Source organism: Hippopotamus amphibius, chromosome 13, assembly GCF_030028045.1.
Source record: "Hippopotamus amphibius kiboko isolate mHipAmp2 chromosome 13, mHipAmp2.hap2, whole genome shotgun sequence".
Taxonomy (NCBI): domain Eukaryota; kingdom Metazoa; phylum Chordata; class Mammalia; order Artiodactyla; family Hippopotamidae; genus Hippopotamus; species Hippopotamus amphibius.
This window is the reverse complement of record NC_080198.1, coordinates 31174308-31191552: the sequence shown is the minus strand read 5'-3', so window position 1 is coordinate 31191552 and position 17245 is coordinate 31174308. Positions and strand designations below refer to the sequence as shown.

The window sequence follows — 17245 nt, the reverse complement described above, 5'->3', positions numbered from 1 at the left end:
AAGAATATGAACAAATGACTAACCAGCTATGATAAAGTAATGGAGCATATGTTTGAATGTTAATTAAATTAGTTTGCTTATTTAGTAGTATAATTATTTCATATAAAATAATTTGTGATATATTATATCACATAATATAAAAATAAATTGTGATATACTAATACAGTAGAATACTAATGCAGACACAAAAAGAATAATAAATAAAATGAATTTATAATATAACTATCACAGATTACTATATTGACCAAAAGAAAGAAAACACTAAAGAGTATGATTCTATTTACATTAAGTTCAAGATTTGGCAAAGTTAGTTTATCACAGTAGAAGTCAGAATAGTGATTGCCCCTTGGGGAGGGTGTACTGATTGGGTAGGGACGTGAGTGAACTTTGTAGGGAGCAATACATTTTATACATTTTTTATTTAATAGGTGATGGTTACGTGAGTGTACACATATTTAAAAAAAAACCACAGAATCTAAACTTTAAGTTAGTGCACATTTTACACTTTACATATGTTCTCTCTCAATTAAAATAAATAGCAGAAGACTTCCATTTTCTTGTTTTTTTGTATATCTCATAGGTAATACACCACATATAAGCATGCAAGCAGTCAATGTTTTCAAAAAAGAATAAGGACTTTTTATTTTCTTCTAAAATATTAAAGTTCTATAAGAAACCCTAAGACTGTAGTCACTTAACTTATTATCACCCATTACATGACTTTGCCTTCCTGTTAATGCATTAGTTTTAATATTCTTGTATTCTAATTAAAAAATTAAGCAAAGAATTTACCACCATAGTTTTCATTGAAAAGATAATTTATAAACTTATTCAATTTGTTGCATCCTTCATTTCAAGTACATAGTCTGAGATGATTAGTTGTTGAACATATAACATTGCTTAAGCATGTCTGCATTTGCTTTGCTTTTTTTAATTGTGGTAAAAACAAAACAAAACAAAACAAAACATAAATTTACCATATTAACCATTTTCAAGTTTACAGTTCAGTAGTGTTAAGTATCTTCATATTGTGCATCTGCTTTGCTTTCAATCATGATGATTTACCTTTTTATTATCATCCAATACCGTGTTCATGCTCTCTATCCACAAAGTGTCAATGGGACCATCAAATACAACCCACTTCCGGTCAGGTGTTTCTGATAAAGCAAATTCTCTAAATGTGTTAGCCACAATACCATCTGTCCACTGAGGAGGTAAAAAGGAAGTATTGGAAAGCAACCTTTAAAATCTATAAAGTGATAATACAAAAACATTTCAAATTTCTTGGCTTAATGTGCATTGTCAGTGAGAATAGAGAATGTTTATGCTGTAGATTACCTCATGGGACACTGGGTCAAATTGTCCAAAAAGTTGGCCCATGGTAATAGATTTGGGGTTTACAGTCCTATAAATGACCTTTTCTTCCTCTCCATAGCCACGTTCATTCATAAGAGTTAGAGTATCAGCCAGCATATGCAGAACTTTTGTTTTAGCAGCAAAAGGCTCTCCTACTAACATAAAACTGTTAAGGAAAAGAAGTCATTACACAAGATCCTAAAAAATAATGGTAAATTAAATTATTTGCCTATACATTGGTATATTAAATTTTACCCTATGATAATTACTACATACAATTTTTAAAATTAATTTTTCTCAGATATGAGGGAAATACATTTAACTTCTTAACTGATTGATCTCTAAATCAAATTCTTGACATTAATACCATTACCTACAAAAGAGAATGAAAAATTTCCAAATGAAATTGGAAACTTAACAAATGCATATTCAAAAAAAATTTTTTAATGACTTGGAGTTTCCTAAGCAGAGGAATGGAGAGGATCCACTTTTCCTCAGGATTTCATTTGCTATAGTGCTCTTTGCCAAATATTTCTGAACCTCCTCTCTCTGGGCACATAGCAGGATTCCTCACTGTCTTGTGGGAATACTAGGTGACTAAGGAGTAATAAATGGAAATGATGGGTGCTACTGTGTAGGGGATAGAGAGTTGCCACTTAGGGGCCTTACAGAGCTCTCTTTTCCCTCTCGCACAGCTGTGACCCGCGATGTTGAGGTGGTGGCCGCTCCAACGGCCTGCAACCTGAGTGATTGTGATGAGCAGAACCTCTCTGCTAAACTATAACGGAAACAGTGAGAATGAGAAATACCCTTGTTACTATGTCACTGAGATTTGGGTGCTGATTGTTTCTATGGGATAACCTAGCCCATCCTTACTGATAGAAATTGGTACCTAGAAGGGCAAAAGATATTCTTGCTATAATAAGAAAGATTAAAGTAAGTGGCACTGGCTTAGAGGCTAGGTTGTGAGTGGCAAATTAACAGTTACCAGAGGCTAAAGGATTGGCACATAATGTTATGCTATGATGAAACATTTGGTAAATTTATCCCTTGAGATAACCTGGAAGATAGATATCTAATGAAATTGTAGTTTGGGGGAAAAGGATAGTGAACAGAATATTATTAGTATATATTGACAGCTGAAAGCTGCATTTAACAAGGAACTACAAAAAGAAATGCGCTTAGGAAATATGGCCAATTTGCAAGCAGGAATGAAAGTAGAGGGAGTTGAGAAGTTCAGGAACTTGAGTAATTGAATGAGGTAGTTTCTTCTCATCTGCAATGGGAAAAGGTAAATTGAGAAAATCTTTGAACGACAAAGATCAACTCAGCCTAGTATCAAGGATCAAATCAAGAGTAGGGCCATTGTACCACTTTATTAAAACCTATGAAAGATTAATATGGTTCCCGGTAATCATTTCAAGATGGTGAAATAATTTAGGGAAAATAGATTAAGGGTGTGGCCCTCTCACCTAAGCCTAATAGGTTCAAGGATACTATAAGAAATTTTAGGGCTTCCTGGGTGGCGCAATGGTTAAGAATCCACCTGCCAATGCAGGGGACATGGGTTCGAGCCCTGATCCAGGAAGATTCCCACATGCCACGGAGCAACTAAGCCCATGCACCACAACTATTGAGCCTGTGCTTTAGAGCCCGTGAGCCACAACTATTGAGCCCATGTGCTGCAACTACTGAAGCCCACGCACCTAGAGCCCGTGCTCCGCAACAAGAGAAGCCACGGCAATGAGGAACCCATGCGCCACAACAAAGAGTAGCCCCCACTCACCGCAACTAAAAGAAAGCCCGCACACAGCAAAAAAGACCCAACACAACCAATAAAATAAATAAATTAATTAATTAAAGAAAAAAGAAAGTTTAGAAAGGCATGACTTAATAAGGACTATAGCTGCAGCTACTGGCACATGGAACTACCTGGAATCAAATGAAAAAAAACATTAAGTTTTTGAAAGAGTTTACTGACAAAGAAACCATGAGTCTAGGCTAAAACATATGTGAATGTGTAAGATGTAAAGAAGACTCTTAGGTACTAAATGCATGAGGGTTGACTGTACTAATTCCCTTTATTTTTATGTATGATTGAAATTTTATATAATACAAAGTTTTTTTTTTAATTCTGTCTTTAAAAAAAATCATGACCTTTGAGACTTCAATTTTCTATAGGCAGTAAGTGGCCTTAAAACATTTCTCAGCTCCCAAGGATATTTTCTCTATTGTTACCTCACATGTAACCAGGGAAGAAAAGGGAGAGGGAAAGACATCTCAAAAGGTTGAACCAAAGTCCACAGAGGCGAGGTTACTGGAAAGCCCCTCCCGGGGAGCAAAATCGAGCAGAAATAGATCTGGGATTTACAGGGATTTCAGTTTATACAATTGGTGGAGGAGGCTCTCTAAGGAAAGAAATACATATGTAATTATAAATACAAAATGTCCACAGCCACTTTAATGACACTCTATATAATAAATTATATATATAATACGGTTATGACTCTCTGGAGGGGCCTCTACAAATAAGAAGTCCTGAAGTTTAAACTCCAGTAGCTTCACAATCTATCTCTGGAGTTGAGGTCCCACATGCCCAGTTGGGTTTCAGTACTGCTACTGACAAGTGTTGGCTTTGTTTCCTATTCTGAATGGGAGTATTTGCTCTGATAATTCTGTCTGGTAAACCCATTATTATAATGCTGGATGTATGCAGGGCAGATAACTTGTCTAGAAAGTTTTAGGTCTCTGGAGCAAAAAGAACAGCTTCCAAATGTGATACACAAACTACCATGCATTACCTAGAGATCCTAAACTTTGAGGCTGGTTCATTGATTGATCAGAACTTTTAGGTTGTCTCCCTGGGAAAGGAAAAGTGCATTTTATGTACATGAAGTACAGCAAATAACATATTTGATGGTCAAAAGGGAAACCTGTGGTAGTCATTAGTGCTACATCACTGAATAAGCACTCCTTATCAATCCTTTTTGGACAAGTAGCATGACCAAGGAATAAACCTTTGTTTTTAAGCTACTGGAATGGAGATTGGGGGTGGAGAGGAGGTGTTAACTCCCTAGCCTATGTAGCATACAAAGTTTGCTGAGTCTTTTGGTTCACAAATTTTAGTTGTTTTAATAGTTTAACTTAAAAAATTACATCTAACTATGGCAGACTATCTATAATCTATAATCTTACCCATGTCTAACGATCATCATCTCATATGTCTGAATCATTTTTTCAAGAAAAAATTTAACAGGCTGAAGATTATGCACTTTGCAGGCTTCATGAGCACATTCCAAAAATTCCTAAAATAAAAGAAAAATGCATTTCTACAAAATGGTATTATAAATCATGTCATTCATGTCTTATAAACATAACTTTTCATTTAGAAATAAGAAAATTGTATCTTCTTATATTTATAATTTCTTGAAACTATTTTTTAATTAAAAGGAGGAACAAATAGAATTAAAATAGTTTAAAAATACTAGCATTCCCCATTACAAGTTGTCCATGATTATGGCAGCACAGGATTGGGTGTACGCTACATGAAAACTCCTCTTAATAGTTTTTCCAGAATTTCACTTTTGGTTAGAATATAAAAGGACATGCCAAACAATCCTTCACACTATAGTAAACAGAAATAAACAGAGGTTACCAAAATTACAAAAATTTTAAAGATACAGGAGCACTTCGGATACAAATAAGTCTAAAGGAACTAAATTGCAGAAAGGGATGAGCCTTTCCTAGGTGAACACAGATCAACAGCTAATTTTGCCTCTGGGAGCAAGTATAGACATAGGTGGGCATTGGATTGATTGAGCCTACTATAAGCAGAGGGACTTTGCTTAACTAAGGAGAAAACAACAGATATTTTAATGGTCAGGTGGGCTTATGTGATATATTTAAATCTGGAGGAGCCTCATATGCAAAGTTGGTTTTTCCACTACCTATGCTTTTGCTGAGTGTGAAATGACACAAGAAATCAAAGGCTTAGCTAGAAAGGCACGTAGAGATATTCTTAGTCTTCGGATGCTTATATCCCAAAATGCTCCTAGAGGAAGGGCCCTATCATACAATATGACAATTCTCACTCTAAAGACATTTGAAACCAGAGTAAACTAAAGCTCAATAATTCTGCAAAAAACCTCTGGCTTAAGTCAACTCCTGATTGAATTGATCAACAGCTCAATCTAGCTATCTGACAAAGGAAAAACAAATTATTTTCCTGCAGAAAAACCACCAGTTCAGCCTCTACAACTACTTTCTACACTATTTTTAATGCAAATCATAAGAAAAAATAGCTGATGATCAGTAAGGGGAAAAAAAAGTAAATAAAACAAAATCACAGATGACCCAGATGTGATAATTAGCAGACAAACATTAAAATAACTTTTATAAATGTATAAAAGAAAATAGACAATATGACAAAAAGTAGATGAAAAATGAAGAATTTAAGCAAAGAAATGAGATCTCTTAATAAAACCAATTGGATACACTAAAACTGAAGAAAATAAAATATGTGAAATTAAGAATTCATTGGATAGGGACTTCCCTGGCAGTCCAGTGGTTAAAACTCTGTGCTTCCATTGCAGGGGGCAAGGGTTCAATCCCTGGTCAGGGAACTAAGATCCCACAGGCCGCATGGTACAGATAAAAGAAAAAAGAAAAGAATTCATTGGATAGGCTTATCAGCAGACTGAACAAAGCCAAGGAAAGGATCATTCATCTTAAAGACAGGTCAATAAAAGTAACCAAACTAAAGCCCAGATAATAAAAATAATAAACCCCCAAACAGAGCATAAGAGACATGTGAGATGACATAAAATGGTCTAACATACATACATGTAACTAGAGCCCCAGAAGAACAGGGGAGAGAAAATAGGGTAGAGGAACTTTTTTAAAAGATAATTACTGAGAATTTTCTAGAGAAAGATAGCAATACACAGATTCAAGAAGTGCAGCAAATCCCAAGCAGGATAAGTACAAAACAAACAACACTAGGCACATAGTCAAGCAAGAAAAGAAAGAAAATATTTAAAACTACCAGAGGGGAAAAGCACATTACATTCAGGGAAATATAAATAAGAAAAATTCCTGACTCATAAGTATAACAATGAAAGCCACAAATTAATGGAATAACATCTTTAAAATGATGGGGGGTAGGGGAGGTGGGGACAGACTTTTGCCAATCTAGATCTCAATACCTAGTGAAAATATTCTTCAAAAAAATGAAGTCTAAATAAAGATATTTCAAAACAAAAACTGAGAGAATTTGTTGCCAGAAGACTCAACATGTACACAAGAAATACTGAAGGAAGTTCCTTATGTTGAAGGGAAAAGATTCCAATTTAAAGCACATATCTGCTGGAAGGAATTAAAATACACTAGAAAGGGTAAATATAAAGGACTTTTTTTTCCCCAAATACTAATACCTAAAGCAAAAAATAACTATGTATTGTGGAGTTTATAACATATGTAGAAGTAAAATACGAGACAACAACAGTACAATGGGCAGAGATGAGAGGATAATGGAATTATACTATTTAAAGCTCTTATGTCTGAAATGGTTTAGAATACAAACTCAAGGTAAACTGTAATAAATCGAGGATGTATATTGCAATCTGTGAGTGACCACTGAGGTAAAACTAAAAAGCCAACAGAGAAGATTAATGGAGTGATAAACATTACCTGAAACCCAAAAGAAGTCAGTAAATGAAAAAACAAAGTAATATAGTATATATTAAAAAGCAAGATGGGATGGTTAACACAGGCATACCTCAGAAATATTGTGGATTCGGTTCCAGATCACCGAAATAAATATCTCGGTAATGTGAGTCACACAAAGTTTTTGGTTTCCCAGTGTATGTAAAAGTTATGGTTACACTATCCTGTAGTCTATTAAGTGTGCAATAGCATTATGTCTAAAAAACAATGCACATACCTTAATTAAAAATACTTTTTTGCTAAAAAAGGCTAACCATCATCTGAGCCTTCAGTGAGTCATAGCTGTAACATCAGAGACCACTAATCACAGATCACTATAACAAATATATTAATAATAAAAAATTTTTGAAAATTTCAAGAATTACCAAAATGTGACACAGAGATAAGAAGTGAGCAAATGCTGGGAAAATGGTGCCAATAGACTTGCTTGATACAGGGTTGCCAAAAACCTTCAATTTGTAAAAAAAAAAATAGCATCTGCAAAGCACTATAAAATGAGGTATGCCTGTAGTACTTTTTATTTTTTCTATGACCCTGGCTCCCCTGCAGCTCAGCTGCAGGCGTCACAGTTGCTTAGCCACTGACCCCCCAGCACTGACTCCTAGTAGTGTTTCTCAAACTGGATTCTATGAATTCGTGAATCTATCTGCTATAATCATGGGAGTACAAGAGTACTCCAAGAGGACATAAAAATTTTATACTTTCATTTTGATTTAAAAAAATCATATTAGCATATCTTGAATCATCTTGATAATCACCTGTGATATAATACTAAAATATATAGAGTCTTTGTCCCCAGTTCCTGGTACAGAGCTCCTAAAACTCTTGGAATTTTCTGAGTGATAAGAGTATCTTTTGTTATTCATAAAGAGCCCTTTCCAATCATCTGAGTTTTATGCTAATGAGGTGACTTGGTGTGGGGACCTAGACAGCTTCAGGATTGGGCTCGTCACCAAAAAGAAACAGTGATTAGAGGGTTGGAACTTTCAGCCCTACCAAATTTGGGGGAAGAAGGGGCTGATGATTGAGCTCTATAAAAATTCTTGAACAATGAGATTCAAGCACTTCTGGTTTGGTGAACATATCAAGGTACAGGGAGGGTGACTCACCCTGAAAGGGCATGGAAGTTCCACACTGCCACCTGCCCATACCTCACTCTAACATTACTTCCATTTGGTTGTTCCTGAGTTGTATCCTTTATAAATAACTGGTAAACATAAGTAAATTGTGTTCCTGTGTTCTGTGGGCTGTTCTAGCAAATTATCAAACCCTGATTTATAGCCAGTCAGTCAGAAGTACAGGTGGCCCAGGACTTGAGACTTCTGTATGAAGTGATGGGCAGTCTTGTAGGACTGATACTAAATCTAGGCACTTAGTGTCAGAATTGAATTGAGTTTTTGAAAACCTAGTTGGTGTCTAGAGAATCAGAGAATTAGTTGTTGGTATTAGAAAACAGTCTAGAATCACCTTATTCTGATCCTGCCATAGGATGTATAGCAGTATTTGAATTTGAAGATTAAAAAAAAAAAAAAAAAAAAAGAAGGCTAACATTTGCAGCAACATGGATGGACCTAGAGAATATCACACTAAGTGAAGTAAATCAGACAGAGAAAGACAAATATTATATGATACCACTTACATGTGTAATCAAAAAATAATACAAATGAATGTATATACAAAACAGAAATAAACTCAGACACAGAAAACAAATTTATGGTTATCAGAGGGGAAAGGGATAAATTAGGAGTTTGTGATTAACAGATACAAACTTCTGTACATAAAATAGATAAGCAATGAGGATTTACTGTATAACACAGGGAACTATATTCAATATCTTGTAATAACCTATAATGGAAAATAATCTGAAAAATATATATATATATAACTGAATCACTTTGCTGTACACCTGGAACTAACACAATATTGTAAATCAACTTCATTTAAAAAAATAATAATACTTTTAAAAAAGGCTAAAAAATAAATGATACCTTTAAGCCAAGTGATGCCTTAATTATATAACAGCTCAAAGAAAAAAGATTTTACAGTAGTATCAATAGAGAGAAGGGGTAGAAGAATGGAATCACCACATGGTAAAAGGTAATTTATGCATGCTGAACTCAGAAGAATCTTCACTGCACATTTTATCACAGAAATTGCCAAAGTAACAATTTAGCTTCAGCTACACATCATCTTCTATCTCATTAAGATTGTTTTCTGTAATTAATTTTTAAATTTATTTTGATTTTACATTATATACATCTATAAACAGCAAGCACTTTTTCTAATGTATGCCTCATTATAAAGTCTATAATTTAAATTAAATTGGAAATGCACACAGTTTGTTCCTCTATTAAAAAAAGAAGGCATACTACTTAAATTTGAGAAATAAATCCTTAAGTTAACTATAGGATGTTTTACCACTTTCAGTGTATCATCTTTTCTACCTGCAGAAGTATATAATAGTATTATAATATACCTAGTAGTAAATATTATAAATCACAAGATAGGAAATAAAATATGTATTCTCTTACAATAAATGTTATCTTTGACTTGAATCCTGTTAACCCTGATATCATATAACATAAGGTACTAAAATTTACTCTTCCTCATTAAAGTGGCCAAAATAGGGGTTTATCCTCCAAACAGAATAATTCACTCATTTAATAAAACTTGGAAAACTACTGAGTCACCAGATGAATTTATTTGCAGAACAAGTCATTCTCACAGGTTTACTTACATGATAGTCAGCTTCAGGAAGTTTAACACCAGGAAATAAGTCACTAGTTATTCCATTAAATAAGGGTATATCATGTGATAAAAACTTTGGTTCATTTACATCTTTAATTGATCGAAGAAGCTAAAACCATCCAAAAAGTGCAACATAAGTTAGTTGCCAGTATTTGCCCTCCTTTCGCCCGCACCCCACCAATGTCAAAGTTTCTTTTACATTGTTCCATGGAATCACCATGCTAAAAAGCCAATATTACACTTATCAAACCTAAAGGTCTTTGGATTCATATAAAGTATAATGAAAAACAGAACCTCAAAACCATCATTTCAACCCCATGTAAAAAGGTGCAAAGCAACAACTCTCTTATCTGCCTATCTATAGTTCATGATCAACCTTGCTGAAAAGATTACCTTTCTACAGAAATTTTCACAATGTATATATTTAATACTTACAAGTATATCTTCATTTTCATTTGGAAATTTTAGTTTTAGGTTTCCAGCAGCCACTAAAACTGCTTTTACTGCTCGCATCCCATAGTCATAATGAAATTGCGATGAGAGCTGCTCTGAGCAGAGCCTATAGGTCATTACTATCTTCACAGACAGAGGTTTTGCTTTCAAAAATCCATAGGAGTAGAGAGAGATTTCTGCTATGAGGGCATAGTTTGGTACCATCATAGCCACTGTTCTAAAAAGAACCTGAAGTATATAATAAATAAAATTTATTATTTACATAAAGGAAACCATTTTTTTTTAAATTTTTTTTTTGGGGGGGTACACCAGGTTCAATCAACTGTTTTTATACACATATCCCCGTATTCCCTCCCTTCCTTGACGCCCCCCACCTCGAGTCCCCCCCACCCTCCCTGCCCCAGTCCTCTAAGGCATCTTCCATCCTCGAGTTGGACTCCCTTTGTTATACAACAACTTCCCACTGACTATTTTACAGTTGGTAGTATATATATGTCTGTGCTACTCTCTCGCTTCTTCTCAGTTTCCCCTTCACCCCCCGCCCCCTCCCATACCTCGAGTTCTCCAGTCCATTCTCTGTATCTGCTAAGGAAACCATTTTTAAAGCTGAGCATAAGCACCCAAAGATAATGTGTTGATATTCAAGTTTATTCCACTAATGCAGCACCTGTTCATTAACTCTGTAATTTTTCAGTAGCACTTTAACAGTTTTATATACTCTAATTTTTTTTAGATATTTTAAAAAGTTTTTAGAGGTTTACCTTATAGCAAATGGAAAAGGTAAAAGGGAGATTACAAACACATGTGAGAAAATTATACCACTTTGAGTAGATTATGCTGTTACTTTTGATTACCAAATTTACACTCTTTAAAAAAATATTACCTTAAGATTATCCGGTAATTCAGAACGTCCCGCATAGCCAGGATTCATAGTAATAGCTACAAAACAGTTTGGATTGAGCTTAAGTTCTGTCCCTTCAAAAATAAACACTTCCAGCTTCTGTTGAATGGCTCTCTGAATGCAAAGGATCTGTTGAGCTACCACTGACAGCACTTCCAACTCAATTCGATTAAATTCATCAAAGCAAGCCCAAGCACCAGAAGAAGCCAATCCTTTAAAAAACTAAGGACATGAAAAACGGAGATGATTTTCTTAGGAAAGGGCATCATTTGTTAAAACAAATATTTAACTTTTAAGTCAAAATTGAAAGTTAAGGTTAATAAAAGCCCCAAGGATAAAAACAATGTCTTTACCCCTTAAGAAAAAGGTTCAAGTAATAAATACTTAAACCACATTCAGTGTTTTAAACATGAGTTTGCTTCAGTTTATCCAGTTTGACCTAGCTGTAAATTGGTAACATTTAATATGTAACTTTACCTTTCCCATTGCTAGATAATCTAGCCCATCTGAACAGTTGAATACCACACACTGTACAGCAAGAGCTTTCGCCAAGTCCTTGGTGGTTTCAGTTTTTCCTGTGCCTGCTGGCCCTTCTGGAGCACCTCCAAGGTTTAAATAGAAGGCACCTATCTGAAAAGAAAAACAAATGTGAAAAGAAATCCATGCTTAACTGAAAACAAACAAAACAAAAAACCCTATTGCTTATAAAATCGATTTAGTCTTCTTTGTAGCTTCAGAGAGGCAGTGATACAATTACATTGTTAATTTTTAGAATTCAATTTTCTAGCTGCACAAAGGAAAAGCTGCTTAAAGAATCTAAAAAAAGTGAAAATGTATCAAAATCTCCTTGTCTTCTAATACTTCATATGTATCCTATTTGCCTTTAAAAACAAAGAGAATCCAGCCTTGAAGTGTTAATATTTGGTCAGAAAAGTTTAAATAGAAGCGGTTATGGAGATGGTTGTAGAGCTCAATGATGACAATCTCGATGGCTGGCTGCAAAGAGGGAAAATACCTAAAAGTGAGGGTCATAAATGGGGGCCCATCACTGGGAAAATAAACTGGTGACCTATTATATAATTTTGTCTATGATTCACCCTTGCTGTTGCATTCCTCTCTTGGTGTGTTCTTCATTTTCTCCATCCCCATAGCACGGTTCCTGTACATCTCTTACCAGTAGTATCACTTTCAACCTTGTGAAACCCAGCGTAGTTATCAGCTACCTATTGACAAATGGTAAACTGTGACCCACCTTTGCTGGTTGGACTCATTTTTATTGTTATTATGAAAGCTGGCGTATCCTCCAAGCATCCTGTAGCCTGGGCTTTGGAATGTTTGCCCCAGTGGCTTATTACAAATTTGGAGGCTGCTGTGTCAAATCAAGCTTGAGCTGATTAAGACGGTTAAGACCACCGACCCTCCATCTGGGCATGGGCAAGTGTGCGCTCAGTGACCTTTTGATGTCAGAGGCCAAAAACTCCACCCTCAGAGCATGCTAACTTGGCTACTTTCTGAGTTTTCCTCCCATGAAAAAGCCTGTGGCTTGGTTGTGTTTGCACAGAACGATGATTGCCTCACCTTTTTCTTGTTTCCAATTACATCTCCCCACACTCCCCACACCTCAGCTTTATCCCATAAATATCCTGAGCCCTTCACCTTCAGGGAGACAGAATTTGAGTTCTTTTCCTGTCTGCTTACTTGGCTGCTTTGTGAATAAACAATTTCTCTACTGCAAACCTCAGAGTTTCAGCATTTGGCTTACTGCACCAAGTCAGGCAAATGAACCTGGCTCAGTAACACTTACACTACAGTTAATTATGTACATTTTTTCCCTCTCAATCTTTAAGCTCCTTAGGAGTAACACCAGCAGTATCCAAATTCTTTCTGGGTCCCCACAATGACTAGAACAATGGCTGGAAATTTTTAGAAGCACACAAATTATAGTCAACTCTAACTATGAAGTTTGTTTCATGAAAACCACTATGAAAATTTGTGAAACTTAACTTCTTTTAGATAAAATAGTGTTAAAGGACCAAGATTGTATTGATACATATGGGGAGGCAGAGGGTATATGGGAACTCTGTTCTTTCTGCTTAATTTTGCTGGGAACCTAAAACTGCTCTAAAAAAAAAATCAAGTATTTTTAAAAATAATAAATAGACCTATGAAAATCTTAAATATTTTTACATTTACTAAAATAGAGAGAGCTCATTAAATAAGGGCAATATCAATGATATTTTATCCATCTTAAATTTATAGCAAATGCTATGCTGTTAATGTCCATTAACTTGATTGCTGGAAACCTCAGTCTCTCCCTTCTTTATAATTTCCCAAAAAATGGTTACAAATGTGTTCCCTTTATTACGAATAGTAAATATAATAGGAGAACTTTTTTTCAATGTTTAGTGTTGAATACAAGAGTTTAATGTGATTTTGATTTTATAATTCAAAGTTGTTAGCGTCCACCTTACAAATATTCACAGTTGATTTCAGTGAGGTCTGAGATAGTACACAGAAGCTTGAGATTGATTTACTCAACAAATATTCAGGGACTAAGTTATGTACTTGTCCATCACTAGAGTAGAGAACAAGACAGACATGGTCTGGCCCTCAAGTAGCTTCCTTAGAAAGAGGATTTGGTGAAACATTTTATTATAGATGCACTAGAACCTTACTCAGATTCCTTTACTGGTGACTGCATCCATTCCTTCAGTTGCTGTGAGTGTCACCTACAAATAGTTCACAACTGTCCTTTTCTCCTGAGATTTGCCCTCAGTTAATAGGAGCTCCCTCATCCACAAACACCTGAAAGTTTACTCACACCCGCCCCCCCCCCCCCAATCCTCAGGAGTAAACCATACAATGACAAGAAAGGGATAGAAAAGCTAAACCCATGGGACTTCCGAGGTGGCACAGTGGTTAAGAATCTGCCTGCCAATGCAGGGGACATGGGTTCAAGCCCTGCCCCAGGAAGATACCACATGCTGTGGAGCAACTAAGCCCGTGTGCCACAACTACTGAGCCCATGTGCCACAACTACAGAAGCCCATGCACCTAGAGTCCATGCTCCACAGCAAGAGAAGCCACCACAATGAGGAGCCCACGTACCACAATGAAAAGCAGGCACTACCACCCCCCCCCCACCCCAGCAACTAGAGAAAGCCCGTGTGCAGCAACGAAGACCCAACAGAGCCAATAAAAAAATAAATCCAATAAATCAATAAGTAAATTTATAAAGAAAAAAAGAAAGAAAAGCTAAAATGCTTTGCCTTAAAGTGAAGTAACTCTGTGATGCCATTCATGCCCAAAGCTCCCCAGGAGATCAGGCTAAGGCCATACATCCGCTGAAACCACAACTTTGTTTAGCTTTCCCCCCTGCTTTCTTCATTTCCTTACAGGTTTTTACTTAGACCACGCCCTAGAAAATCATTTGCCCACGCACACCACAAGGAAGAGTAGCCCCCACTCACCACAATTAGAGAAAGCCGAGAAAGCCGGCACGTAGCAACGAAGACCCAATGCAGCCAAAAATAAATTTAAAAAGAAAAAAGAAAAATCATTTGTCCAATAAACCCTATTTCATCTCTGCTTCCAGAGAACTCAGACACTTTAATTTACTTACTCAGCACAGGTGGATTGGTGTTTCTTGATGTGCCTTCTCAATTCCCAGGTAGGGTTGCCAGATTTAGCAAATAAAAATACAGGATGCCCAATTAAATTTGAAAATCTGATAAACAGTGAATAATTTGTTAGTATAAGTATGCCCCGTGTAATAACTAGGACATATTCTACTAACAAATTATTCATTGTTTATTTGAAATTCAAATTTACCTGAAAGTCCTATATTTTACCTGACAACCCAATTCCCAGGGTTTGGGGGTTTTTGTTTGTTTTTATTTTGTTTTGTTTTTGTTTTTATAGTCATGGCTTTATCTTCCATAGCTTCCCAACAAGGACAGCCCTCAGCACCACCTGCCTACACTTCAGCTCTCCCTCTCCTATTCAACAAAACTAACTTGGAGTTCTGAGGCCCAAATGTACTTCATCTTCTTGTTATCTCTCCCAGAATTCCACTGCAAAAACTGATACCGTTTTCCAAAGCTCTATTATAACTTCACGCAAAGGGAATCTGGAATTAGGAAGGGATAGCTGTATTCAACTATACAGATAAGAGAATAAAATGAGGATAGCCATATTAAATTTAGACAAGAAAATATGAACCTAACCAAAAAGTTATCTTTAATGTGTGAATTAAAATAATGTAAATACATACCAATGTTCTGTAACATCTATCAGTTAGAGGAGTAATGACAAGTCGAGGTGAGTTACCAAGATATTCATAAGCATATTTTACATTGCAATTAATGATACGAACTCGAGCATTGTCATATTCCCAGTAATATCGAAGCTGAGCAAGCCACTGGAAATCTGTATCATGTGAGACACCTAAAAGCAGTAAAGAAAAACAAGACACATAATCCTGAATGGAAATAATTTAAAAAATAGGTTTTTATCATTTTTACAACAGCAAATATTAAAATAATTCATGTTTTCTAACTTATAGAAAAGGTCATATAAAATAAATTTTGTTGAGAGAGAAAAAGACATATACTATAAGTCCTTGTTTCTAAAAGCTATCAATACTTTTAAAATTAAAAAAAGTCACATACCCATATCAATCATGTCCATGACCACATCTCTAGCATGGACATCAATAGTAACCAAAGCCCCCAGAGTAATCCTGGTCTGCTTCGACAGTTTTCCTCTTACCAGCTCTACAATATCATTTAGTTGATTCTGAAGTTCTTTATAGTATTTCTTTAATCCCTACAAAATAAATGTTTTATAGTAGCTAAAACATATATTTTATACATTTACTCTTTAACAAAGCAATTCTGACATCATAATATAGCTTAATATAGAAATGAATTCTCTAATAGAGTGACTTGTCTAAGCATAATCAAAATTAAAAACAAGATTTTAAATAATTGTACAATTTTAATGCTGCATGTAGAAATTGGGGGGAAGGTTGCCTCTGCAAATAATAGATAAGCTAACTAAAAAAACATAGCACGTAGAAAAGAATGTTATTTAAAATAATGATTTACCTCTGTCCCACCACCTATAACTTCCTGTGTCTCAGAGGTCCAGAACATTTGAGAAACACAAAGTACAACTTGGCCAGGCCACTCCCGAACCCAGTCTCTTCTTGCAGATTCTGGATAAGCCTGAGTAATTAAAATGCATTTCTAACTTTAAAAGGTTACAAAAGGGAGGAAAAAAAAGCTTAATGTTTCACAGTAAAAAAGTGCAATATTTGGTACATTTTTAGGCTAGAATGCAGTCACGAAAATTTCTAGATGACTATTTAAAAGACCTGAGAATTTTTTTACAAGTTATATTTTTGAAGTATTTGTTTATTTATAAAAGAATGCAAAGATGAGCACCAATATTTAATAATCAGTTATCTTTAGGAGGATTTGATTTTCTATTCTTCTGGAAGTTATTTTCCATAGGATTTTTATGTTTCTTTGCTGTGGGGAGTTGTCAATTTTCTACACAGAATACATATTACTTCTATTATAATGAAATATGAGGGTTTATTAAAGTTAAAAAATAAATTAGTCTATTAGGTTATGGATATTGATGCTAAGATTTAATTGAAAAGAAGACTATGCCATCTAGTAGAAAACTAACCTAGTAGTAGCTAGAACCCTTGTATTATTTATCCATAGCTTTTCTAAAAAGTTGTATAAACAGAGTATATAATGTAAACAATAATATATTTGTTCAGTTATACACAACTGAACAATCTATGCCTTTGAGTTCAAAGTATACTTTCATTTCTTCTAACATTTTTATGTTCAAAATGCGTTTGAATGGAATTATTGAGGGGGTAGTCTTTTAAAAAATAACTTGTTTCAAAAGTAAATAATAGCAGATCCAAGCTAAAAACTGAAAACAAAACAACTGCAGAACAGAACAAAGTATGAAGTGGATACTAACTGGGAAAATATATATATTTTTATATATATATATATTTATGGTCATACTTCACGGCTT

The 17245-nt window shown here is 35.0% G+C and overlaps 1 protein-coding gene across 1 annotated transcript in view; it reads right to left on the bottom strand.

Moving 5' to 3' along the window:
- Positions 1–17245, bottom strand: part of DNAH12 (dynein axonemal heavy chain 12) — a 194244-nt gene that overhangs the window by 113167 nt on the left and 63832 nt on the right. The window contains exons 22-31 of the mRNA XM_057706474.1: positions 16291–16410; positions 15853–16009; positions 15456–15628; positions 11660–11812; positions 11165–11404; positions 10264–10509; positions 9818–9937; positions 4552–4661; positions 1339–1522; positions 1066–1206 (exon numbers count right to left, since the gene is read on the bottom strand). Coding sequence (XP_057562457.1) covers positions 1066–1206; positions 1339–1522; positions 4552–4661; positions 9818–9937; positions 10264–10509; positions 11165–11404; positions 11660–11812; positions 15456–15628; positions 15853–16009; positions 16291–16410 — 1644 coding nt within the window. The remainder of the gene's footprint in view (positions 1–1065; positions 1207–1338; positions 1523–4551; positions 4662–9817; positions 9938–10263; positions 10510–11164; positions 11405–11659; positions 11813–15455; positions 15629–15852; positions 16010–16290; positions 16411–17245) is intronic.